This window comes from Protopterus annectens, chromosome 1.part1 (genome assembly GCF_019279795.1).
Source record: "Protopterus annectens isolate FY-2018-M chromosome 1.part1, PAN1.0, whole genome shotgun sequence".
Classification (NCBI taxonomy): domain Eukaryota; kingdom Metazoa; phylum Chordata; order Ceratodontiformes; family Protopteridae; genus Protopterus; species Protopterus annectens.
In genome coordinates this window covers 1,752,609,178-1,752,635,847 of record NC_056726.1, presented here as the reverse complement: position 1 = coordinate 1,752,635,847, position 26,670 = coordinate 1,752,609,178, and the positions used below count along the sequence as shown (strand labels likewise).

The window sequence follows — 26,670 nt, the reverse complement described above, 5'->3', positions numbered from 1 at the left end:
CCTTTGTGAAGCCTGAATTTGTACTACTTTGATTCATCTCCAATCCCCAATTCACACCTAACTTCCCTAGCTGTCAAAGTGCCAAGGGTAATTTGAGCAGTTACCTACTGTGATTGACAGCTCACAGCAGAAGACTTGACTCCTGTACTGTTTTCCTTGTTCTAGCCTTTACTTTTTGTATGGATAGGGGAAGAACCAGGGAAGAACCAGGGAGCAGTGACATCACAGCATGGGTGGGTTTTTAGGACAGTAGTGATGTCAGTTTGGGGAGGGAAATGGCCAGGAAGGTACCTGTATCCAGTAGCCTTTGATATCAGTGAGACTTCCAGGGCGGGAGTTTTTTGAAAGTGAAATCACAGTACAGCAAGGTACCGTTCTTGTGGAAACGGTCAGTTTAAAATATTTTAAAATGCTGTATTATTGTTTATTCATAGCAGGGACAGTAAATAGGGAGAAAAAAAAGTGAGCATTTAATAGAATCCCACAGTTATTCTCGGAGAGGAGTGAGATTTTAAGATCTCGCTAGTGAGTCTACAGTTATCAAGATACTTGGTCAGGACACCTTTGTGCAACAACTTACAACAGTTTTCCAAGCCTTGAAAAAAATAACTACTTGTTCCACACCACTCAAATGGGGTGGTTGTGACCATGAAATAGTATACCCGTGGGTGGAGTAAAAATCCACACTACATTTAGTCAGCTAGGATACAGCCATTTTGGGTCTAAGTGGGCACTTAATGTGGACTAATTCACAACACTGGTGGATGCTCTTAACAGTGAAAAGGTACAAACATACCTGTCAAAATGCAGTTTTAACTAGAGACAATAGAGCTAGAGATGAAGTGCCTGAACACTGAAGAAAAAGAGTGAGGCAGCATGAAGCCAGAGAAGTGAAAAGGAAGTGACAGCATAAAGAGAGGATTAAAGCATCAGTAAACTGCCCATAGAGCAAGGGCAGTAAAGAGAGTGGTTGCATTAAAAAAATATATATTCACCCATTTACTACAGTCATGCCAGTATCAGGAGTCAAACCTCAGTCCTAAAAACCAAGTTAAATGGACTAAGAGCAATTTGTTTTGTGGGTTCTAAGCAAAATGCTTGAGATTTGTGTAGATTTAAAATAGAATAGAAAAAGCAGGAAATTTGACAGTGGCATTACTGAAGAACCAAGCAATTCTACAGGTGGCCAAGCATGTCAAGTTACTACTATTGAAATGTTGGAAAAACATTACGTTAAGGAAGACTATGCCTGAGTGAATGTACCCCAACTTACAAAATGGGTAAAAAGGGCAACTTCTATTTAGCAAAGAAGGCACAGTGCACAAGAGGTACTGATTTAGAACTACACATGGAAACACTGAATCCATGGAGTCCAGTCCAGTCATAGCATGCTCAGAATAAAGCGAGAAGCTACCTGTTCTAGTGCAATTCAAGGTTTTGGGATAAAATGCTTCTAATGTAACCAAGTAAGGAGTATTGTCCAAATGATCACAGACATGGTAGGGAACAAAAAGTCATACAAGGACACCAGAGCCCCACTGTGTTAGTACTGATCATCTTCAAACTGCAGCTTCTCCATATTTAAAGACCAGTACCTTATCCTTGAACACAGTCAGAATACTAAGGGGGACACAGCATCAGACATAACTACTGCCAAGTCTGCAGGCAAGGAAAAAGCAAAGTGTCAAGCTGATATTTCAACAGGACATGATTTTAAGTAGTGTGTGTGCATACAGCCACAAGCATGTCAGGACAGAACAGCACAGACCTAGACAGTGCCTACACCTCTAGAGGCTGGTGACATAGTTGCTTATGGGAGAGAGCTTGACTGTTGCAGCATGCATTAAAATCAAGCTACAGCTACCCAAAAATACCAGATGCCATCTAGAGTTGGCAGTATTGGGCAGAGATGGTTTGCAAAAAATTCTAAATCTGTGTCAAGACCATGGTTGTAAAAAGATATACTACTCTTGCAAGGGGGAAGTGGGGAGAAAAACAAAAAAAGTTGAAAATGGGCATCTCACTCAGATCCAACCTTACAGAATTGGAGAGAGACTGCCAAGGAGGCTCCACACACTCAATAAGTGAAGTCTATATACTGGGACAAAAGTTGCTGCACAGAAAACGGACTTCTGATTGACTGAAGGTCAAAAGGAAGATGTAATACGGCAGCCAGTAGTCCCAATGGTCTACATCAGGCACTCCTGATTTTGCCCACAATATACCTTTTCAGGCATCTGGGCATAGTATGCAGAAGATAGCTTATGCATCAATTTTAATTGACCATGGAATGCAAAAGATGAGGAAACTGCAAGGCAGGTGAGCAGCATTAAACACCTGGTGGCTAGTGCCACTGCCCGTTGAGTAACATTTCTAGCAGTAGCCATGAACATAGTGGGGCACCAATACCACCACCATCATATTTCACTGGTAGAAGACTACACTAATGACTTTTGGCTCAGAGACAGAAAGGGTAGAAAATGCTGTTAGAAGTTTCCAGCAGTATGGGCTACTTTTGATACAAGTGAATTGCACATTAAAGCAAGTTAATAGCTGAAGATCAAAATAGCTGCAGTCGTTTTTCAAGATGTCTGCCAAAATCCTTAGATTCAGGTTTTGTGGACACATTTCATTTTAAAGAATGGATTTTTCTTTTAATTTCATTAATCAGTTTTAATGGTTTAACTGCGGTGGTGCAGCGGTAGTATTGTCACCTCACAGCAAGAGGTTCTCCCGTTAGATTCTTGGCTGGAGCACCTTGTGTGGAGTCTGCATGGCCCCCCCCCACTGCGTTAGTGGCGTTCGAAAGACGTGTGAATGGGTGTGCCTTCGTTGAAGGTCGGGCATCAGGCCAGCACCTTGGAACCATAAAAAATTGACTGCCACTCATTAGCGGACCAGAGTTCCGCTGTGGCGATCCCCAACTGGGAAAAGCCAAAAAAATCCAGTTTCAATGGTTTATAGCTTTTATAGGTGCATAGGGTCTGTACTAGACTAATGGCCACCTGACATTAGCTCCCAGTGCCTCTGTGGAGTAGAGCCACAGGAGTGATCCCCAGGTTGAATTTCCCATCCACCCAAGATCTCTCCTGAAGAGGAGCAATGAGGTGCTCTGTTTGATATGTATGGGAAGTCTATTCCATATAGCATGGATAGTCTTTGGGTTATGAACCTATCCCCCCAGCATGTTCTGTTGCTTGTGGTAATGAGGTTGAGGTGCGTGTGGTGGTGCAGACAGATTGGGATTTCTTTAGATGCAACTTTTCTAACAGAGCTGGGTCAGACCTGGCCAAAATGGGGCATCACACTCAGATTGCCGCCTCCTACTCTTCCCTCATTGGCCCAATGACCTCTTTCTTCCTGGATGCAAAACCCTTAGTAATGAGATGTGCCACATAAGACTTTCTAAACCTGTGTTGCCAGACCTCTTATAACACTGTGTTCAGTGGATTTCCATCAATGTGGTAATTCATGAGAACAAAGTTTTTTCCCCAAAGGGGAGGACTACTTTTTTTGGCATGGATCAGACACCAGTCGTTTGTTTCTGTGAGGTCTTTCTGCAGGATGTCATCCCCGCTTGGGGAGTTAAATCGCTCCCAACCTGCAATAGTCCACAAACCTGTCAGCCAGAGTCACTTCATGTTGGACTGGACGACACCAAACTGGATAGGATCCAGAACCAAACCCTGTGGGACTCTACTAGCGACTGGTTGGCAATCTGACTTGGGAGTACTTTGACACTGTGGGTTCAGTGAGCCAGTTTTCAACCCACCTAGTGACATAGGGGTTGATGCCTAGCTTACTGAGTTTTTCCTAGAATTCTTGAGTGGGGAACAGTATCAAAAGCCTTGGCCAGATCATGGTAGGCTGTATTGAACCACCTTGCCTTCATCCACAGCTCTGGTGACTGAAGTCGACCAGGCATAATCTACCATTCACAAAACTGTAGGATCCAGAGTTTGGAGATTACCTATATCCATGATGATGCGTTCCATAGCTTTGCATATCAGACTCATCAGGCTAATGGGGCAATAGTTCCCAAGCTCTGCAGTCGCTGCTCCTGTGTGGAAAGGGTCGGCTAACAATGCACCATTTGGTAGGGACAAAGCCTGAGGTGAAGCTGCGACTGAACAGGGCACACAGGTTTGGTGCCAGTTCACAGCCAGGGATATTGCCAGGTCCCATAGAAGCTGAATTATTGGCCTTGGACAGTGCTATTTTAACCTGTGCAGCAGTAATACTGGGTGCCTGGCAATCTACGGGCATTGTGATTGGTCCTTGGTGGTGGTGGGGGGTAATTTTGGCACCGAATCAGTCGGCCAGTACATTGGCAATATCTATTGGCTCAGTATAAGAGCCAGCATTGTGCAGTAGCTCAGAGCAAATCTGGGTACTGCAGTGGAGATTTACATTAGAAGGCCTTGTGGTGGTCTATTATCTGTTGCAATTATGTTTTCATAGCTAGCTTTAGAGAATTAGATGCGGGAACTTTTTGTGGAGGCTGATAAGGGACTCTTTCCAGTTTTGGGACTTCACCTTATTCCGCATCGCAGGGGACCACCAAATTGGCTTCCTTTCTTTGGAAGGAGAGCGTCTTGGCTCTATTGGGTATGGCGAGATCCATGCATTTGTGTTAAGTGTCTGTACAGTGCACTGGTGTATGATTTGGCGGTCATGCAACTGTTCTCCATTTGCATGGATGCCATGAAGTTAGCCACATCTATTTTTAGGAGCCAAAAGCTAGCTTTGGAGAAGTTTCACAGTGGTTACCTTTGCCGGGGGTGGGATGAATGTGGACTTCCAAGGGTTGTAGTCAGATCTAACCAGTGAGGAGTTAACTATTGGTGTAGAGCAACAAGTCACCCATGTCAGTAATGACAAGGTAAAGGATGCTGCCACCTCTAGTGGGGCAAGAACAAGCTGGTCCAGGGCACTGAAATTAATGAATTCCAGGAAACGTGGGGCAAGTGTATTGGTACACAAGTAGTTTTCCCAGTTAATGAAAGGGTAGTTGGAAGTCACCCAGTATGAGTGTTAGGTTGTACCCTAATTCTCCAGGGTGCTTAGGAACATGGAGTGTGACCTGGGACATGGTTGGGGACCTATAGCAAGCTATGACATGAAATTGCCATCTTACCCATGTTAGCTGCACCTGAAGTATCCCTTGTGTGTTATGTTGGGCTACCAGTATGGAGGTGTGCACACCCTTTATGAACATGGAACCACCACCACCTTTGGAGCAAAGGTCCAAGTTCTGGGGCCAAAAAGTGTGGAATGAGTTATAGCCTGTAGTGCAGGGGTGCTTTCTGCTGCTTTGAACCAGGTCTCTGTTACAGCACAAATGTCAATGTCCTCCATATAAAGGAGCGCTTCCTACATATAAAATTTGTGCCTCATGTACTAAGGTGTCAAGATCTACGATCACAACAGAAAAATGAGGGAACATCTTTGCAAGTTTCTCTCCCTCTCTAAAAATGCAGCTAGAGTTTTACCCAGGCGTCCACTAAAAAGGGTTCTTGCTTGACCCAGTCAGATCTTCTCAGTAACCAAATGCAAATCAACCACCACAGAACAAGCCTTGCCTGAACTGTGTGTGCTCTTCCCTTATCAGACACATCAATGAATAAAGCGCTTCCTTAGGTGTGTACAAGTCCAAGTATATCGCTCAACTTTAAGTCCCCAGTTTTCTACCCAAGAAAATTAAGGGTTTTCAAACATTTCGACTAGACTCTGCAGCCTACAGGTCTATTCATAAAGTATGAATATTACAAATGCATACATAACTCAGTTTTGGCTTAAGCATGCACACTTTCCTAGTTACAAGCCGAATGCCCCTTTGTTAGGGAAAATCAAAACATGCTGCTGCTCCTTAAACAAAAAAACAAAAAAGTGTGCCAACATATACCATTACTTCCTACTCAAGTTTGACAGAAGAGAGACAGGTAACTCATCTCAATTGGGATTAACCCCCAAGCTTTGTTGGTCCTTTAAGAAGGGCTAGACTGCTTCACTAGCCAAAGACACCTACACTTCTCTGCCAGCCAGCACAAATCAAGGACCCTGAAATTGATACCAGTCCTTGCTAGATTTTATGGTTCTGGAACAGCAGTCTCCACTTTTTTGCATGCATTATTCTAGCAACCTCACCATGTAACAGAGAGGACTCTCTTGATAAAAAAAAAAAGTTACACAAATAACATGGTTACAGTCTAAATACACTGCAACATCTACAAGCCCTTTCCCATATATCCCGGCAGCCTGTTATCCAGGCTTAAAAACTAGCAATTAAGACAAATTCTAAAAAAATAAAAAATTCGGCCTAGTGGGGGCCAATGGAGTCAAAAGGGCAGCTTTCAGTTCTATTTTCCTTCCCTATTCACCGATTAGAACAAAGAGGGATTTTCCAACAGGGTTGTTATGAAGCAACAGCACTTGGTGAAATAACCCAGGAGGGATTACATGATAGCAGTACAAGGCTAATGTAGTAAGGGTATAGTACAAGGTCAATATCAGATGGCACTGTGGTGATGTCAATGCCATAGATATCAGAACTGCAACTTCTGCAAAGCGGATGTTGGGAAGGCCACTTTGAAATGGGACAGGGAAGTTAATTAAACCAGACGTCTGTCTTAAGGGGGCATTGATGCCTATACAGTCATCAATCCTAGAAAGGGCTCTTTAGCTGGCATCACTTGAGACTCCATGGAAACTAGCATTTCTATCCTAGTCTGCTTCCACTCACACTATATGAAATCTCACAATACCATCTTCAAGAATGCCCTCATCCTTTTGCATTACCTACCTATCATAGCCAACAGACATTTGATTACTGTACACAGGGGCACTTAAACCATTCCCACACAAACCACATTAATGAATTTGACATTTAAAAATGGTGTCACAGCACTGCCATTTTCAGAGTTTAAGCGTCCATCTTACTTCAAAAGATATGTAAACTCTTCACTTGCAAGAAAATTATCTACAGCAGAATCTCATCCAAAGTGAAATTAGGAAACACGACAGGTTGAGAAAATAGACTTCTTTATTTGATTTTAACAAAAAAAAAAAAAAAATAATCCACATTCTGGATAGTGTGTAAACATTTTCATCAAGTCCCCTCCAATCTAAAGCTGGCGATTCTTCCAGAATTCTTTGTACAAATCAAAAAGTTCACTTGGAAGAAAATCTATCCAGGCACAAACTACAAATTTTCATACAACTGTCAAGAGTCTAGACACAGCAGTTCTCTGCTGGCTATACATTGGAGATTACAGCACACAAGTCAACTAAAATTAAACGTCCACATTTCATTTCCAATATGCTTCTTCGTAACTCAGCAGTCAATGCAATACTAAAGCCACATACACCAGTGTTCAGAGTATAGCCAAGAGAGCAATACTGTTCCATTCTTGCAGTTCACAGAATAAAAAGAATTGCAGTAGTGTTCTGCTGTGTTGCTCACCAGAAGTTCTATCGCTTCAAATGAACAGCTCAGTGGTGTGTGAATATTAACTTAGCCACACACAATCATCTTAGAACAAAAACTTACCAAAAGGTAAGGCAAGGACATTACAGGACTTGCACAGAGAACAATTCAAAAATGAAACGTGCAACTGGGCAAGCTTAAGGCTTAAAAGCATTTTAAACAAAAAACAACACTTGCCATTAACATGGGTTGACAGGAAATCTGTGGACACTTCCAGTGGGGGGGGGGGGGCCTTATGAAACCACCAGATATTTAAATGAGCTTTTAAAAACACCCACTTCCACCTGTTCCCTATATATATATATATATATATATATATATATATATATATATATATATATATATATAAATATATATAAAACTGGGTGCAAAACAATGGCATCAGAAATTACCATGTTCCCTAGTGCATTTGCTCATTAAGGTGGCCTTAAGCTGCCTTTAAAGAACTGCCACCCAGCACTAAATCCAAGCAGTATTACAGTCCCTACTTGAGTGTACTTTCTCCTCACTTACCAGTGAAGGAGGCACAAGTAAACCTCCTCAAGGCTGTACAAAGCACTATACATTACTGCAGTGTTCTGCTATGGAGCCATACAGCATCTGAGTAGTCCCAAGTTCTCATTTCTTAATACACTTACACTCATCCCCATTTTCAGACTTGGGCTGTTACAAAATCAAATTAAAAATTTACGTTCCCATTAATACCTTCAGAAAGAGGTTTATTCTGGTCTGAACCGGTTTTATTTCCATCGATAAAGGGGGAATAAAATGTAGGTAAACCTTGCCCCAAATGGTATGATGCGGCACATACTTGGGGACAACTTTAACAATAAAAGTCTTAAAATGTTACTGTCACTTATGCTCATGGCTATGATGCAATTTAAAAACCTCACCACCATCTTTTTTTCTTTTGTTTTTACACAATGCAATCACTGTTAATCAATGGTTTAAAGGCATGAAGACCTATATGCTTGGGGTGCAAAGAAGAGGTTTTTAAATGTACAACACAAAGATCCCACCAATACAGGAAATCCAAGAACCAAAGTGTACAATTGTCTCTTTGCTACATCAGCATAACTTCATTATTCTGCTACCACATTCAAAAAAAAGTCAAGCCACCTCTCATGTTACAGTTAAGTGCAGAAAAAAAGACCCATAAATCAGTCCAAACCATGAAAAAAATACACAAGCTCCCCTCATTTGGTTTGAATACACTGTATTTGTCAACCACAGATTCTCAAGAATCTAAAGTTATGTCAAACACAGCAAACATTTAAGATGAGGAATCCCCCATGCCAAATGGCAGATTAAGGCTAGTTAGGGGAGGGAGGGTGTCAAGGAGAAGGCAAAGAAGCCCAGAATTTCCAGAGATTCCTCATCTAGTATTTTGCTGTTGTGTTCTTGTAGTGGGCTTTAAGAAAACCAACTACCAAACATCAGAGAAATAGCTACAAAAACTACATGCTGCAGTTTAAAGAAAGCTAGCTAGATTACACAGTTCAGGTACCGAGTTACTGGAAAGCAATCACCTCCCTCGCCAGTGGTTTAGATTCCAGTAAATCAATAACAAAATGTGTCTAGAATGGCAATTACTACACAAAAACAAAAAACAGCCCTTTTTCAGAGATGCACCACCCCAACATTTTCAGTAATTCACACAACCGCAGTTACAATATTCCTACAAGTTCTAGCATGTCTTAATCTGACATAGGTTGAGCAACATCAATTATAATAGATAAAAGCATAAAACACGCATGCTAGCAAAGCTGCCAGGAAAAAGTTCTATACTTTTTTTTTTTTGGGGGGGGGGGGGGGGGCAGCTCTTGCCAGCAATATTACTTCGCTAGTAAGCAAACAAAGCTTCAAATCCTAATCCACTGACTTGTAATGGAATATTCTCTAGAACAGAAACTCCCAGCTGTCACAAAGCCTCTAAGAATTTCAGAGCATTGGGTCACTTCTACAGTGCACCTAGACACAAAAGTCTCTAAAGAATACACTTTCCCCGTCGCACGCAAACATTTGCTTCACAGCTATTCACAATAGTACATTTGATGTCGCATGCATATCATATGGAGAAAACATGGCATCATACATGCCAGTATACTGAAAACCATCAAGACTTTACACCTGCAAATATGCCAGTTTTTTTTTAAGTAAAGATAAATGGAGATGCCAGACAATTAATGTCCACCTCTCTCGCACATCTTAAAAAGAATGCCAAGAAAAATGCAAACAATCTAGCACCGTAAAGTTTAGTCCTTTGGGTACAAACTACAACCAAGTAACATAGTTAAGCCAGTAATTAATAATGGTTTAACCAGATGGCCTTGATGCAAAAAGCCTACCTTTAACATGGGGGTGGAGTGATGGGTATGTAGCAAACTAAACAAATACACACTGAGAATATGAGATTTGTTCAGGCATTTGGCACAGTTATGCACACAACACGCAGATACTCTCCCACCCAGCAAGCCCGGTGTGGGTGAATGCATACATACTGACCCCCCCCCCCCCCGAAAAAAAAGTCTTAAAGCTAGTCCAGTATACAAAATGCTGGCAGCATGGGCTCTTGGCCTTTTTATAATGAGAACACACAAATGCAATTTTAAAATGCACAACAGAAACAGTAAAATTAGAACAAGGGCACGTCAGTCCCCTTTATATGTACAACGCAGAGTAAACATACTTTGCACACAGTTACTTAATCTAGTAGGCACTTCTTCACTGCTGTAATAGACTTCTGTAATAAATCTTTGGTCCTTCAAAATGGAGATCCAGTTCACCTGTCATACATATGCTTTTAATACCACAACTTTTCTTCTATATTACATAGGCCTGACCTCTGCTCATTGGGAGCATATTCGCTCAAAAAACCTTCATGGCAGGTCAGACCCATACAAGGAGATTAAAACAAAAAGGATTCCTCACAATAAAATTTTTTTTTATATCACCATTTTTTACAGCAGTTATTCTTGCAAATCTGTGTTCATTACAATGTTCATTTCTTTTCTCTGTATACAGTGTTCTCTTCAGGTGTCATTTACACGGTAGCCATGTTGAACAGGAGTGGCTACAAGGTAACACCGGCTGAACATGAGCAACATAGTAGTTACTGAAATTTATGTCCTGAACAAAAGGTGCCGGCTGATAAAAACAAGTAACTTTTGTGACTGAATTCTGTTCTGCCAAGACCCTTAGAGCAAGCATAGCTATAAGATTTAGAGTTTGACGTCTTTCATGTCCCATGAGACACACAGTGCTTTCGTCCACAACATCATAGAGAGTTTTGAGACAGTCATATCTTTTATATTCCATACCCACAAAGTGATTCTGCAAGTACGATTCTAGTTTACGCTGCTGTTCTGCAATGTCTGAAAAATCTATGAAAAACCGTGAGCACATGTATTTCTGAAGGGCTTTCATTTCAGGTTCAGATGATGGCTTAAACCCAGTCACAAGGAGATTGCAGTACTTTAAGAGTCCCCCCCCTCTAATTTCCTCTGGATTTCGTGTTGCTATTATTTTGTTTTGCAGGTGATCCAGCGCCTGGGCAAAATCTCCATACATGCTTTCGCCCACAACCGTTGGGTGAAAATTCTCAGACATTGGGTTCGCAGAACACTCCCCAAACAATAGTAGCGAGTCCAAGATTATCTGGAAAGAGTCAACACTGAATTCAAACTGCCTCCTAAGAGAATCCACAAATTTCAGCTCTACATTTTTTCCACTGTTGTTGGACAGAGAGATCAAACTCCAACGATCAGTTTCATTGCACACCTTTACTAGCTTCTGAACGTACACTTCTTTCAAATACATAGGTGATATTCGCTCTTTAGCAACACCGTCTGGCAGAAAATCTAACAGGCAGTCCAAAACAACATCTTTTACAACCTGGAATGTCCTCTCATTTGGAAGATCAACTCGGAAGATAAGATCCAAATCTTTGTAACCAAGTCCACCATCATGGTGCAGCACATAGCTAGCGGCAGAGCCATTTAACCTCACGTTATGTACTTTAATCCCCTTCTCATGTAATCGGCTCTGTACAACCTACAAAAGATAAAAGACAGTTTTAGATTTTATTTTAAAGTTAGAACATTTTCAAATGTATTAGCAAATCTCAAAAGCACAATAATTTGCTCTTTATGGGTGCAACCTAAAATTAAGCAAAAGGTTATAAAATAGACATACCACCCAATCTGCCAAGCACAATCAGCAGTATGCAGATAACTTGTGGTGGCAATTCTTCTAAAGCCTACCTGGAGTGAGTAACCAGACTTCTTAATCCCCCTCCCCAAGCCTCTCAAGGTGTTGAGCAATTGTCACAGACGTTCTTGCTTTGTTCTCCATTCTGGAATGGAAAGTGGTATGGACATTACTCACCTAATAGCTTGTCTACAAATACCAACTCATAAGACTATGCTTTTCTGATATTCCAGATAAAATGGTCTGGTCTGCCACCCACCTCGGCAGTCTCCCGGTTCACATTACCACTATATGCCAGGTACACAACTGTCACAAACTGGCACAAGAAATGAAGGCAGAGTCTTTGGATGCCTACAGGGTTTACTCTTAACTGAAGACAAAAGCAACCTGGGTAAGGGATCAGTTTCAGATATAGAATCCCTTAAGTTGTTCTGCTGCAACAGTTATTAGGGGAGTTGTGTCTCGCAACTCAAAACGTAGACCTGAACTCATCTAGAAGAAATGAAAAATAAAAACCTTTCCTCCAATAAATAAAATTGGCTGCAAAATGAAAAGTTCCCCAGCAAACTGATTCCCAAAGTATTTGTTCCCAGTTTTATCAGAGTACAACTTTACACTACACACACTGTGCGTCAGTCCAAAACAAATGAAATCCTATTCTTCCATGCTCTTCAACATGTAAGAAGGCATTTAACTTTTTCAAATTTTTACAAGTATAATAGAAAATAAGCAATAAATAAATTTAGAAAGTGACAAGCACTGCATGCTATACAATAAGTTAATCCCTATGCTGTGACAGAACTAAGATACAATTTCAGTAGGCTCAGATGAAGGTACCTTTGAACCGGTAGTAAGACCAAAACAAAAATGAAGGTACATTTGAACTGGTAAGGCAAAAATAAAAATGCACACCACAAAAAAAGACTGCAATACCACCAGTAATTCTGTCCAGTTGTGTATTTCACACATCTTTAGAGTAATAGCAATCTGCCTCAGAAACAGAGGTGTTTATATATAAAAGAAAAACAAACAAAAAAAAAAAAAAAACAAACTCCCCTGCGAGTATTTCCTTAGGTCACCTTCTGCATGTACATGCCTGGGCAAGTGAGCAACAGTTGCAAGCTGTGTAACTAGAGGCGGAACACTATTGAAGCTATTTGCATATTCTGTTATGCAATAGCACCACTTACTGCAAATTTCTTTCTAGCCTAGCCACCTCTTTTTGGCACAGGTAGGAACTACATAGACTGAATACTATATAGCAAACTTAAAACCAGACAAGTTGTTGGAGACAAGTGGAAGCCCAAGCTGATCTCGCTCAGGCCCAAGTACACTTCACAAGCATTCCAATAAAAGCAGGCTTAGAGAAACTCAAGGGCAGGTACAGACATTGCAATGCAACAGCTGCTCAACTTGCCCACTTATTAGCAATAGATACTGTTGAACCCACACTAAAAACTGACCATCACTGAAACAAAATGGAATTACACCACACTAGTGAGTTTCATATTCAACTGCCCAGCCCAAAACACAAAGTTATTGAATTAATACCATTGCGCTTTATTACCTAAAGCTGGTTAAACATCTTACAATGTGTAGCCTCTTGTGAGTGAATAAAGCCACTCTTATGTTAGCTGCATTTCTAGCTTCATAAGCACAGTTCATTTTAGGGTCACAGCAAAATCAGTTTTGACATTTGATCACCAGGAAAGTCCAACTGGGTCACAATGTACCCATTTTCAGAGGTCTGGGGAGAAAAGCTCCAGATACGTATGGATAAATCATTGGGTCCCCCCACCCTTTTTAAACAGAATGCAGACTGATATTATATCATCCTAACATCCATTCAAAATGCCTTTGAACTCCCAGCTATGTTAGTATAACCATACAGCAGAGACTATCTGCAAGTGCTGGATACTCAAGGCAGACTATTATTCCTACCAAAATCAACAAGTCAACTGCAGCATGCCTTCGAACTCCCAACTGTATTAGTATAACCATACAGCCCCGTCTTCAGAAGACCATCAGCGAGTGTTGGATACTCAAGGCAGACTATCATACCTACTAAACTCATCTGCAGCATGCCTTCATTTAACTATTCTTTTTGGGATAAGCTAGAACTACAAATATTAATAGTTGTACTTTGCCATCATCCTGTTGCATCCACTGCCATCATCCTGTTGCATCCACTGTGCATCTGACCATACCTATCGCAAAATGTCCAGATCTTTGCCGTGTTCCTCCTAAAAATCTGCACCTTTCTGGGAAGTAGTTGAGGATTGAGCTCATAAACTCCACATACTTCAGAAAATTCAGGCTAATGCAAAAGCCTATTATATCAACTTTAAGTTTGTAAGAGCAATATTTAAAATCTGCCCCCCCCCCCATCATTTTAGGCTTTGTCCAGATTTTTTCTCCAAGAAGTTGAGAGGCAAGTGCATCTCAAAAGACTACAGCAGTGTGAAATATGTTGACATTGTGATATAATGCATTAAAGCCAGCAACTGCAGCACACCCGATTATTAATCCCCATTTTAAGCACAAAGATTTTACATCTTAATTTTCTTAAATACATACAATGACTTTTTTTAAAATATAAATAACCAAGCATTCCTTCTTACTGTTCCACGGTTCCTTTAGTTCTTTCACATCCCAGTCTCTTATTAGCATTTAAGCTTTCATTCATGAGAAACAGTCCCATTATTCAGTCACTCATGACAGTTATATCATTTACAGTTTCAATTAAAAATAAGTTAGTTACTTTGGGTTGTATACAAGTAAATATACATCAAGAAAAATAGTCGATACTACTCCATTAAGTTTTGTACAGCAGTTATTACAAGAACATGCACATATTAATACAAGTTCAACCAACGATAATAAATTTGGAAGTTCATTATGTGTACATTTATTTTTATTTGCTGACATTTGATCGTTACCAGGAACATCTGAATGGGTAGGTACAGATTTTCAGTGGAGGCCTGGGGGGGGGGGTTCGAGTATTACAGAACCCATCTTAAAACAGTTTATACCAAATAAAACAAATGGTTAAGAACAGTTGCAACTTGTTTGACAACTTAATATTTAGAGATATACTAGTTTAGGAGAGTCAGGAGATAGAAGTTCAGTGAGGTAAGGAAGAGAATGATGAAAAGGGTAAGAAGGTTTAAGGCATAAATAGGTACTTGTTCATAACTGGAGGGACTGTCTTCCAGTTTGACATCTCTAGCTTTACTGCCAGCATCTACTAATGTTAGTAGTACAGTACTAGTAATATGGGATGGATGAAAATCTAGCTTTACTGCCAGCATCTACTAATGTTAGTAGTACAGTACTAGTAATATGGGATGGATGAAAATAGTACTGTATGGAGAATACAGTACTTATACCCCATTTTTCAAGAATTTTGGGGAGGAGTGACCAGGTTGAAAGATCCAAAGTTAAGGAGGTTTGCTGAATTTACTTCAGCGAGTACAATGACACTGCAACTCCCAACCCCCAGAATTTTGGGGAGGAGTGACCAGGTTGAAACAGATCCAAAGTTAAGGAGGTTTGCTGAATTTACTTCAGCGAGTACAATGACACTGCAACTCCCAACCCCCACCACCATCACAGGGAACACTGGAATCCTGGACTGTCCTTTGTAAAAGGATTGAAATTGGGTAAGCAATAGTACTGGCTGCTATTTTAAAGGCACTGGTTTAAAGGGCCATCAGCCAAAGTAGAGCATGGGTTAGAGTTTGTTTTATACACAAGTGGGCACATGTTTAAAGATGAAAGACTTATTTTACTCTCTTCTTCCCTCTCAAGTTATTATCTAGCATTTTACTTCATCCACATGTACCCATGTCATGTGACCAATTCAGCAAATGATTTGTTCAAACTTCTAGCACGTATATATAGATGTCTTATTGTTTTGTTATCTTACTAATGTAGTACTTCTAATTGTAGTGTGATACTTTCCTTAATATTGGGAGCTTTTCTCCCCGGGCCTCTACTGAAAAAGAGTATGTATCCAGCTAGACTAGCCCGGTCAACAAATGTAAAATAAAATAAATGTGTGATGCACAGCCGGTTACTGTCCGGCCAAGCATTTCCCTCTGGTGTTGTCCAGGCCGATGTGGATGCAAAGAGGTCACAATGTTCAGCGTAGCTCGGTATCTCATATGCATTAGAGACACAAACTTTAAAGCAAATATTCCGCCGGTGTACAGTAACTAACACACAGACTACGACTACATTACAAGTATTACAGCACATACCACAACATACATCAAAACCAAGGTGTTCCCAGAACCTCCTTCAAGGCACAGATAAAGACCTCTAGTTCTCCTGCAATCACTCCGCCTTTACTTAATAGTATTCCAGAACCACTGCATATACATCGTACGTAGTATTCGTGAGTACATAATGTTCTACCTGCATTTTCCTCACAGCTAAGAAACTGATGGGGCTCTAACGGATACCTCAGAATTTTTTTTTTTTGCATTACATCGAGTTACCATTTTCTAAGTCTTACTCAAAATGGAAGTTGTTACAGAAAGCGACATAGTAAGACGACCTCCAAAACAATGTAAATCAAAGTTGAGAATCGTGTAAAGTCGCATCCCTTGTCTGCAAAAATAAAGCAGACATTAAAAGCGGTGGAACTCACAAAAGTTAATGCAAACATTAAAATATCTTGCACAAGGGTGTCTGGAACAAGAGCAATGCTACAGTCGTCTCACTATTAACCAACTCCAAAAAGCAGGGCTGGGGGAGCAAAGGTCAGACCTGTGATGCACATTCATCCCAAGAGCCGCGCAACTCCTACACAGTACAACCATCAAAATAACCGCTTACAAAACCGCGACACTAAACTGTAACAAACTATCATCCATCTCAACACCATGCCCACTTACACACGCCTAGCCTAGCTGTACAGGCAATCAGATGGCCAAGACTTCTCAAAATCAGCTTAGCGGAAACCATTTTGAACAAAATAGCACCGATCCAATTTTTTCAATAAGAAAACGATTCTGTTATCAAAAATGTGAAGTCTTTTAGGGCCCACCTATAATAATAAGCCAAGATCAATGCATGTCACATTATAAAAGCGTGATACTAAAAAAAAAAAAAAAAAAAAAAAACGGGAATCGAAAACAAAGCCGGAAATTACTGGGAAGCCCGTCATTCAACATGCGTTAGCAACTCTTGGGTGGTTAATAAAGGAAACGGTTTTACTTCAAAGCTAAAACAAAACTGTTAAATACTACACTTTAACCAGCACCGTGTCAAATCTGAGCGTCCAAAGAACAGTACATCTGCTGAACAAATTTTGCACCCCCTATGGCACTGCTCCATTATGCAGACGCTTAAGACAGCGCTCTTTCTACTGTCTATACACTAGTCTATTCCAGAAAATACCACGTACCACTCTCAGCGACTGTCTGTGAGATACGGGGGGGGGGGGGCGTCATGCGGGCCTAGGAAAACCCAACCGCAATTATCCGCTACTGGGGGCTGGCAACCTGGAAAGCAGCCACGAGCAACGCCTTGGGAGTATTTGGCGGCGAATGTATTCCCCACACCCACCCAGACCTCACCATCTAAAAAGAGTAAAATACATCGCATATACATGCCAACAACATTTATAACACAAACACACAACTGCTTAACTCAGCCGGAAGCAACTCCACTACCACAGTATTCCTTTCCGTTATTCCGCACGAAGTCAGTTACATACCTTCACAATCTGCCGAGGCATCACAGAAAGAGTAGGAAAGTTCCAGCGACCATGAATAGGAACAGCCTCACCCAAAATAGAGTCCAGTCTCTGCACCTGCTGCCATGAAAGAACACTGAATCGCCGGTTTGAGTTTGCGTTGCCGCCAACCGAGGCCATGCTGCACACCCAATCGCCGGCTTCACAATCAGCTGAAGGACACACTGAACTAACTGCGCAAAAAACAAGATCACCAATGTACGATTATGTAAAAATCAAAGTGTGGACAGAAAAAAACGTGCACTATTTTTCGCTGTAGAAGTACAATTAAATCTTCTCGAGATTACTTTTTATATTATCGCCAAAGGATTACAAACTGCAAACTATGCAGTTACTCTCCACAAACTTCTCTACTTGATGAAAGTCCTTCCTTTAATTTTGTCTTCAATATCAAGGACTCCAATACTTATCTTTCAGAGCAGTGTGTAGAGTGAAGCGTACGCTCCTTGCAATCAGACTTTTACAGAAGCGTTTCATAGTAGACTTGAACGAAAAGGAGAGCCCGTTTCTTGGAAGGATGCTGATTGGTCAACTTGATAGCGACTTTGTTTCCGGTTTGGTGAAGAGTAATGTCAGTCTGGAGGATTACATGGAACGACCCACCTTTTTTTTCCCTTAAATGCGTCATTCATAGCCGTTCCAGTTTCAGTGGGCGACTACTAGGGTTTGGACCCTTAGAAGTTAATAGGAAGGAATACCTTTCTGCTTACGTATTTTAATGCTATGCATACAGACGTCATGCTATTTTAAGTTACGTCGCAGCTATTTCTCACGCATAAGTCATTCACAAGGAGTAAATGGTCGGGTTTTGGTTTATTGCTGTTTTCCTTTGTACATTTGGCCTAATCTTGTTGTAATGCTTTTCGTATGTCGCAGGCGTTGAGAGACCTTTAATAAAATCTTACGTTTTTTTGAGCGACAATAATTTCAGAAGTATTCTGTCCGTCGCATTCTCTTTCTTTGCAAAAGGGTGTGCCACACTGGATGGCAGTAGTATGGTGATATTTTTGCACGAAGGACTAATATTGTGAGCGGCTGTGTACTGAACTTCTGTGTTTTTTATCAGTGTTTGAAACCAGTAAAGCTGTTAAAAATGCTACTTGTCCTTATTAATTGCATGATAACGCAACAGTTCCTTAGTACGAGGAGCATATCCCATTTGGAGTCTTAAAAAGTTCATGTCCCTCGCAGTTCCCACATTAAAAGGTCACACCTTTAGTGTTAGGAATGTTTGAACTGATATCCATGACAAATAGAAATTAATCATATTGATTCATTAAATGATCTCTTTTTTAGGTAAGACTGACATTTTAACCATTTTATGATCTTCCTAGTTGAAGTTGTTAGTATGTGTTCCGCAGTTTGTTCATTTGTTCCACATTATATCCTCATATCGGAGATGGGAGGTGGAGAGCTATGATATGATGATGTATTGTCGCCATTTATGAATGCTAATCAGAGTTCTGAAGTTTAGGAGATGGTGTTAAAGAAAATGTTGTGATTCGCCTTTTTAGGATAGGCCTCTGTAATAAAAGATTTGAGGGGATATATATCGGGTTTGCATATTGACATTTTCAGTTAATATTCTGACTGTGTTTATTATTGTTCTATCTCCATTCAAAGACTCCTTTTCCGGTGCACAGTATATTGTGTGTTCGAAAAGGATGTCTTTACATCTGAGTCATTCACACTTTGTATATATATACGTGCTTCTTTATGTAAGGTAAGCTCAAAAGTCAAAAACACCATAATGACTAAACAATATATATAACTCGTGGTTATACACACACACCTTTTGCCTCATGTTTTATACGCATTATTTGCATTTCCTTACATTCAAGTTTGAAAACTACCATTGTTGTTTACTTGCTGCAAATTCTAAACCCAAAAGGAACTATTGTGTAATATAACAAACATATTCTCTTAAGAGCATTTTCTGAAAATACTGACTGCCCAGTTACAACTGTGTATTTGCTTAAAACCTGTCAGGTCCATAACTAGATAAATGGATGTGTGGTTGTATTGTGGCATGTATACACTTCACCTTTTTTATTTTTATTCCAAAGAAAGCTATTGCTTATACACTTTGCTCTATGTAAGCTGTGTTCTGTCATGTTTATATGCATTATGTACATAATTGATTGTAACCCTGTATTTACTGTGTTCATCATTTTTTTTTTTCTGATGGTCATGACTGAAAAAATGTGTAGTCATGTAAGGTTGTTAACCATACATATAGATGTTCAAAGTCCTCACTGCTGCACTAGCATGAAGCTGCGTGTTTGCGGGATATAATAGCTTCCTGTCGCGGAAGTTGTTTGTGTCCCCTTGTTACATACACCCAGCCTGCCACAACACAAGTTTCAAATGGACATGAGGGCAGCCTGGACACAAAAAATATTCAGTACTTTTTTTGGCCCCCAAAATGGAGAGAGCTTACTGTCCCGGAGGAAAAAAAAACAGAAAAGTTAGGGATACGTAGTTTTACCAAATGGCATAACTATATATAATAAAAGGGCTACAGCGGAAGAAAGGGAGGCACGGTTCTACTTTAACCATTTAATTGCTAGCTGCTTGAATTCATAAACTTGCAGCCAGAGGCTGAAGTGGCTGTTTCCCTGTCTGCACACCTGGCAAAGCAGCTGCACAAATGTGAATTTGTGGATACAGCTGCCACAATGGTCAAATGCCATCAAGGTTTTGTCACATAACTGGCATGTGGGGAAAGGAAATGGGGGGTAGGGAAGTGAGGGGGGTTTATGTTTAGGGAGTGACTGGGAGTTAGCTCAGAGTCATTATTAAGGATGGAATTTGGGATTTTAGATTAAGGGAACAACCAGGTTGCCATTGTGGTGCAGCGGTTAGCATTGTCGCCTCACATCAAGAGGTTCTCCGGTTCGATCCTCACCTGGGGTGCCTTCTGTGCAGAGTCTGCATGTCCTCGCTGTGGTCGCGTGGGTTTCCTCTGAGTGCTCTGTTTCCTTCTGCATCCCAAAGACATGCTGTAGGTGGATTGGACACTCTACATTGGCCGTAGGTGTGAGTGTGTGCCTTCTGTGGAAGGTTGGGTGCCGGGCTGAAAACTCGACACCGTAAAAACTCCACTGCCAATCATGAGTGGACAGGTGATCCGCTGTGGCGCCGAAAGAAGAAGAAGAAAGAATATTAAGGTAGCAACCAGGAGTTAGCTCAGAGTTAAGGTTAGGGGGGGGGGGGTAGGAGACTTTTAGCTTTTAGGAAGTGACCAAGGGTTAGCTTACAGATGGGGGGGGGGGGATTTTCGGCCTAGACAATGACTGGTTGTTGTTTTTAGGGTTGTGTGGGGATAGTTAGGTTAGTGGTAGTGCATGGGAATCAGGATTATAGGAGTAAGGGCACTTGCTAATATGAGCAAGTGGCAGCAGGGAACCTGCAATGGTATACGAGCACTTGTAGTAGACGTGGGAGGGAGAGACTACAGCAGTAGTGATAAAGTTAGTGCAACTTACACTACAGATGAACATAGAGTTATCACTGCTGCAGTAGTCTCAAACTATGTGAGTAGACTACCCTATCATTTCCAGCCTGGAAGGCAGAAGGATTAGGATACATATGCCCCTCGAGTATGGTCCTAGCAATGTCTGTTCTGAACCTGATGAAGGAGTCCAATAGTTGCTTCTGTGGTGCTTCCAGAATCCACCCATTTCCTGCATGCTATCAGTGTAGAGGAGACTGTAGTAGAATGTGCCTTGATTCTTCCCGGTAGAAATTTCCCATGGTGAAAATAACAAAAAATAGGCGACCTCTACCTAACATACAAAGCCATGTCAAACCCAGATCTGTTGGACATGCTACACTTAAAGAAACCCCAATCCCTCCGCGTCACACTCTCCAGGGACTTAAACCTTGCCACCACAATAAACAGAACATGCTGGAGGAATAGATTCCTCTCCCAGAGACTTCCCATGCTCTGGAACAGACTACCATTCATGTCAAGCAAAGTTCCTCCTTAGCCCTCTTTAAGAAAAATTTTTACAATTGGATAGAAAATAGGAAATTCACCCTGGGGATCATTTCTGTGGCTCTGCTAGACGGGTGCAGGAAAATAACTTTCTTCGGTGGCAAAAGCCAGGGAACTGTTTTGGCTAGGCTTATATAGGCCCCAGGGCCGATAGCCTAGTACTTACCTATGAACCTATGTAAGGGACTCGATAGCCTAGTACCTACTTATGAACCTATATAAGGGACTCCTCTAACACCTAAAAAAAAACTCTGCAAAGATAAACATGTCGTCTAAATAAGGAATATGTGAAAGCCGTGCAGTCTGCAGTGAGTTATCACTGGAACTAGACACTTTATAAACACCCTTGGTCATCATCTTTAATTCTGACAGTTTTACAGACAGAAGAGCAAAAAATTAGTAGCAAAGATGAGAACCACGGTGCAAAATCCAGCAAAATACCTGGATTTTGCACCTGTGGTTTTCATCCTTTGCTGCTAATTTTTTGCTTTTCTGGTTGGTGAAATTTTGCTTTCCCGGTTTTACAAACAAGTAAAGAAAAAAAAACTATTGGAGAATTGGTCTCCAGGAAACTTCCTTCTTGAATAAAATCCTTTTCCCATCTTATTTGGGGCACTGATACTATGACCCTTTAAGGAAAGTCTAAATTAAAACCAGAGGCAATAGTTTTATCTTGTTTGAAGTCTGAGGAAGAATACCCAAAACAGGAGGTATGTTTTCTCAGTGCCATCTATAGCCCTTCTGGACTATTCTCAGAATCCATCTGTCTTAAAATAACCTACTGCCAAAGGGGAAGATTGAGAACCAGTTTCTGGGACAGATTTGAAGTAGTGTGTGTTGAGGGGGGGGGGTCTGTAGTAGTTATTCTGGTGGCTTGTCCCTTTTCTGAAATAATCCCTGCTTTTTATTAGATCCCTCGTATTGCTTTTTCTTAGAGCCCTGCTTGCTAGAAGCTTGTTGGGTTTTCTTACTGCTTTTTGAAAAAAGAACCAATGGTTTTGGTAGATTTAGGAAAAATAAGGCTGAAAGATATTAATATTCCTGTAGAGCCATTTGTCTGTTTCATCAAACTGTTTGAATACCTGAATAGCAGAAGGACTAAACAAAACTTATTATCCAAAGGAAGATTCAAAATCTCAGATTTATTTGAGATTTATTGGGCGACAGAGACTTTTGGAGACTGGCTGTTATATTCTTGGCAGGATACAAGCCATATAGCGGTAAAGATACTGCAGAGTGAAACTGATGAACACTGGGTCCTGTTGTTTAGACCAGTTCACTTTCAGTTTAAATAAACTAATAACAATTAGTTAGAAATAGTTACTGTGCTTCATTCATGGTTGGGAAAAAAAAGAGGCTTGATCCTTGTTAGCACATTTTCCAGCCTGGATTCATTACTTGTAGAGGCCTGTTTCAAAGTAGGGATCATAATTTCAGTAATATCGATATACTTATCACCTGAGCCATCCATGTTTATATGAAAAAAGCTTGCTTTACTTTTTAATCACTTAGTTGGAAAAGAGAGATGTCTGCTGGAACAGTGAGACTAATGATAGGAAACTTTAGGGCCTCTTAACAGATAAGACTTTCCCAAACTGTTCACTACCTTCTTGTGTTCTGTAATGTACTTGTTCAAGAATATGCATAATACAAATTCCTGATTTCACAGCAATTCATTAAATATACCTTCATGCATAGCCAGCTTTGTTGGCATAAAGAAATAAAGCTGTATGTCACAGGCAACCTAAGTCTGATAAACAGCTCAGGAGCTTGTTGAAGCTGGCATAAGGGAAGAGAAGAGTAATGCATTTTTACATGGGGGGACCTGCGGTGGTGGTGCTGTGGTAGCGATGTCACCTCACAGTAAGACGCTGTCTGGTTCGATTCTCAGCTAGAGCGTCTTCTGCGTGGAGACGTGTGAATGGGCATACCTTCGTTAAAGGTTGTGCGTCAGGGCTGATAACTCGGCACGTAAAAATCAACTGCCAATCATTAGCGGACCGGAGTTCCACTGTGGCGACCCCTAACTGGGAAAAGCCAAAAGACACAAACAAACCTGTCTTCGGGGGGGGGGGGGCTACATTTAAGCAGACCCTACAGTGAAATTCCTGGTTTGTGTGTAAGGGGAGAGCTGTTGATTATGGCATGCAGGTGCATTAGACATACATTGCGTCAGCTTATTGCATTATTGATAACTATGACATTTATCATGCTTAGAGGGGACAGGAAGTTTGTGCAAAAAATCCTGATTGCTGCATTGTGGATGAAAACTTCCATTCCTGATTCATCCAGCTGTTGGTTGCAAATGCATGGGTCATAGATTTCTTATCTTGAGAAAGGAATGGTCTGATTGGACAATCAGGATGAGCAAAAGAGGAATCAGATCAAAAGCAATAAAAACCTGTTTACACACACACAGTCAAAATACCATAATATCAACTTTCAAAACAACAAGACCAAAATGTTGATTGCTCACATAACAGAATAGATATAACATTGGGATCCACAATACTGAGAACTACCCACAGCAGGAAATGAAGGATTGGCAATACAACATGAATAAATGTGAATAAACTTGGTAAGGAACACTTCAGAAGACTAATATTGAAAACAGCGTTAACATCTGGGAATAAAGTGCAAGCTTTAATCCAGTTTGCTCTTCCTGTTCTAACTTACAGTTTTGGTGTGATTGACTGGCCCCAAAAGGTATTAGATCAGTTGGATAGAAAAACAAGAAAAGTGCTTTATGCTTATCAGATGATACATAAAATCAGTATATACTAAGATTATATATTCCACACTCTGAAGACGGTATAGGCTTCCTCAGAACTGATTACATGTATAGATCTGCAGTGGTGGGACTGCATACATATCTGCTGACCTCATCAGATCCAAACATAGTGAAACTTTTAAAACATGAGGAGAAGAAGTTTAATTTAGCAGAAGCATTCTGGTGTTGAGCAGGAATGGAGATCAAACCAGAAACACACAAATTTAGACATAAACTGACTGTGCCAAAAAGTAAAAGAAAGAATATAAATATATGGATCAGATGAGAAGGAAAAAATGGGGAAACACCAAAAGTATAGTTCATAGGCTCATACTAGGCTATCTGCCCTAGGGCATTTATAAGCCTAGCCAGAGTGTGTTTGGCTTTCGCCAACTATTTTAAATTAATTTTGCTATGCCCATTTTCGAGGTTAGTATACTGTGCCTCTGTCTAACAGTGACACAGAAGTGATACCCGGGGTAAAACTACGATCTCCCATCCACTCATCAAGATTCCTCTTGAAGAGAGTCAATGAGGGACTCTGTCTAACCTGGACTGGGATTTTATTCCAGAGTGAAGGGAGCCTCTGGGTTATGAATCTGTCCCTCCAGCATGTCCTATTTATTTCAGTGCTGAGGTTCAAGTCTCTCGAGCGCGTGGCTCAATGGGATTTGGATTTTCTGAGGTGCAGCATGTCCATTAATTCCGGGTTGGACATTGCTTTATATGTCAGGCACAGATCGCCTCTGAGCAGGCGGTATGCCACTGAGTAGAGCTGAAGTTTCTTTAACTGGGCAGCATATGGCATCTGCTTGAGCCCTTTGATCCTCTTGGTGAGGTACTTTTGGGGTCTTTCCAGTTGCTGCAGGTGTCTGGTAAGGTACATCCCAAAAGGGACATTGTACTCAATTATGGGCCTGATGAGGGATGAGTAAAGAGGCACAATGACCTCCCCTGATCTAGATGTGAATCCCTTCATGATTAAGTGGGCTATATAAAATGTCTTTCTAACCACTTTGGCCACGTGGTTGTCAAATGAGAGATTGCTATCAACTTGGGTCCCCAGGTCCCTAATTACTTCTTCTGTACTTAATGGATTACCACCTATGTGGTAATTTGTGGGCACTTTTTTTGCCAAAGGGATGACTATACACTTTTTGGCATTTAGCTTGAGGCCATGGCTCTGGCACCAGTTGTCTGTTTCTATGAGGCCCTTTTGGAGGATGCTTGTGTCGGCTGGAGAGTCGATTATGGCGCCCAGTTTGCAGTCATCTGCAAACATGGTCAGCCACAGTCCTTCCGTGTTGGCCTGTACCTCCGAGAAATATATACCGAACAAGAGAGGTCCCAGGACTGAGCCTTGTGGGACACCACTCATAACTGGTTTGGAGTCTGACATGGCTCCAGCAATTCTAACCATGTGGGTTCTGTCCTTGAGCCAGTTTGCAACCCATCTAGTGACATAGGGGTTTATATTTAAGATGGTGAGCTTATCTATAATGCCCGAGTGAGGTATTGTATCGAAGGCTTTTGCGAGTTCCAGGTAGGCTGCGTGGACCACCTTCCCCTCGTCAATGGCCTTGGTGATTGTTTCAAAGAAATACGACCAGGTTTAAGAGGCAGGATCTGCCCTTAACAAAGCCAAACTGGGTAGGATCCAGTGTCTATAGGTCCCCACTATCTTTATTTATGAGGTCCATGATGATCCTTTCCATAGCTTTGCAGACCAAGCTAGTCAGGCTTATGGGGTGATAGTTTCCAGGATCTTTTGAGGCACCACCTTTGTGGAGCGGGACCACTGTTGCTGTATGCCACTCTTTGGGTACATATCCTGTAGTAAGGCTGAGATTGAACAGTAGTTTTATGTTTGGGTTTAGCTCTTCTTGGAGTTCATGTAGGATGCAGCCAAGGACACCGTCTGGTCCCACTGATGCTGTGTTTTTTGCTTTGAAGAGGGTGGCTCTTACCTGAACATCTGAGATGTCAGGGGGGCAGCACTCTGCTGGGATAGATATTTGCCCTTTTGGTGGGGAGGGGGGGAGTTTGCGCTGAACCTGTCAACTAGGATGTTGGCAATGTCTGTGGGTTTGGTGTATTTTTTGCCATTTGGACTAATTCTGAGCATATCTGGGAATTCCCACCCAGGTTCCTAACATAACTAAAGAAAGCCTTGTGATTATCCTTAGTCTCCTGTGCAATTTTTCTCTCAAAGCTGGCCTTAAACGATTTTATGAGTGCCCGTAGTTTTTTGCTAATACTGATCAGAGATGCCTTCCCTTTTTGGGATTTTGCTCTATCATGTAGTAGCTTCCTCCTTCTATTGTATAGTTTGTTTATGGCTGTGGTCCACCAGACAGGACGTCTGCCTTTGGAGGATTGGGTCTTGGTTTTATTTGGAATTGCATGATCCATGCATTCCTGAAGGTGTTCATAGAATGCGT

The 26,670-nt window shown here is 41.2% G+C and overlaps 1 protein-coding gene across 2 annotated transcripts; it reads right to left on the bottom strand.

The window, feature by feature from the left end:
* Positions 1 to 9,290: 9,290 nt before the first annotated feature.
* Positions 9,291 to 18,528, bottom strand: TENT5B (terminal nucleotidyltransferase 5B). 2 transcript variants are annotated; one of them, XM_044084313.1, is made up of 2 exons: positions 17,421 to 18,528; positions 9,291 to 11,539 (listed from the first exon to the last, which is right to left on the bottom strand). In XM_044084313.1, exons 1-2 carry the CDS (start codon positions 17,577 to 17,579, stop codon positions 10,526 to 10,528), a joined length of 1,173 nt encoding a protein of 390 aa, XP_043940248.1. In that variant the 5' UTR covers positions 17,580 to 18,528; the 3' UTR covers positions 9,291 to 10,525. The 2 variants fall into 2 exon arrangements, with proteins under 2 accessions (XP_043940248.1, XP_043940256.1); XM_044084321.1 differs by lacking the exon at positions 17,421 to 18,528 and adding an exon at positions 15,958 to 15,984.
* Between the last annotated feature and the right edge of the window lie 8,142 nt (positions 18,529 to 26,670).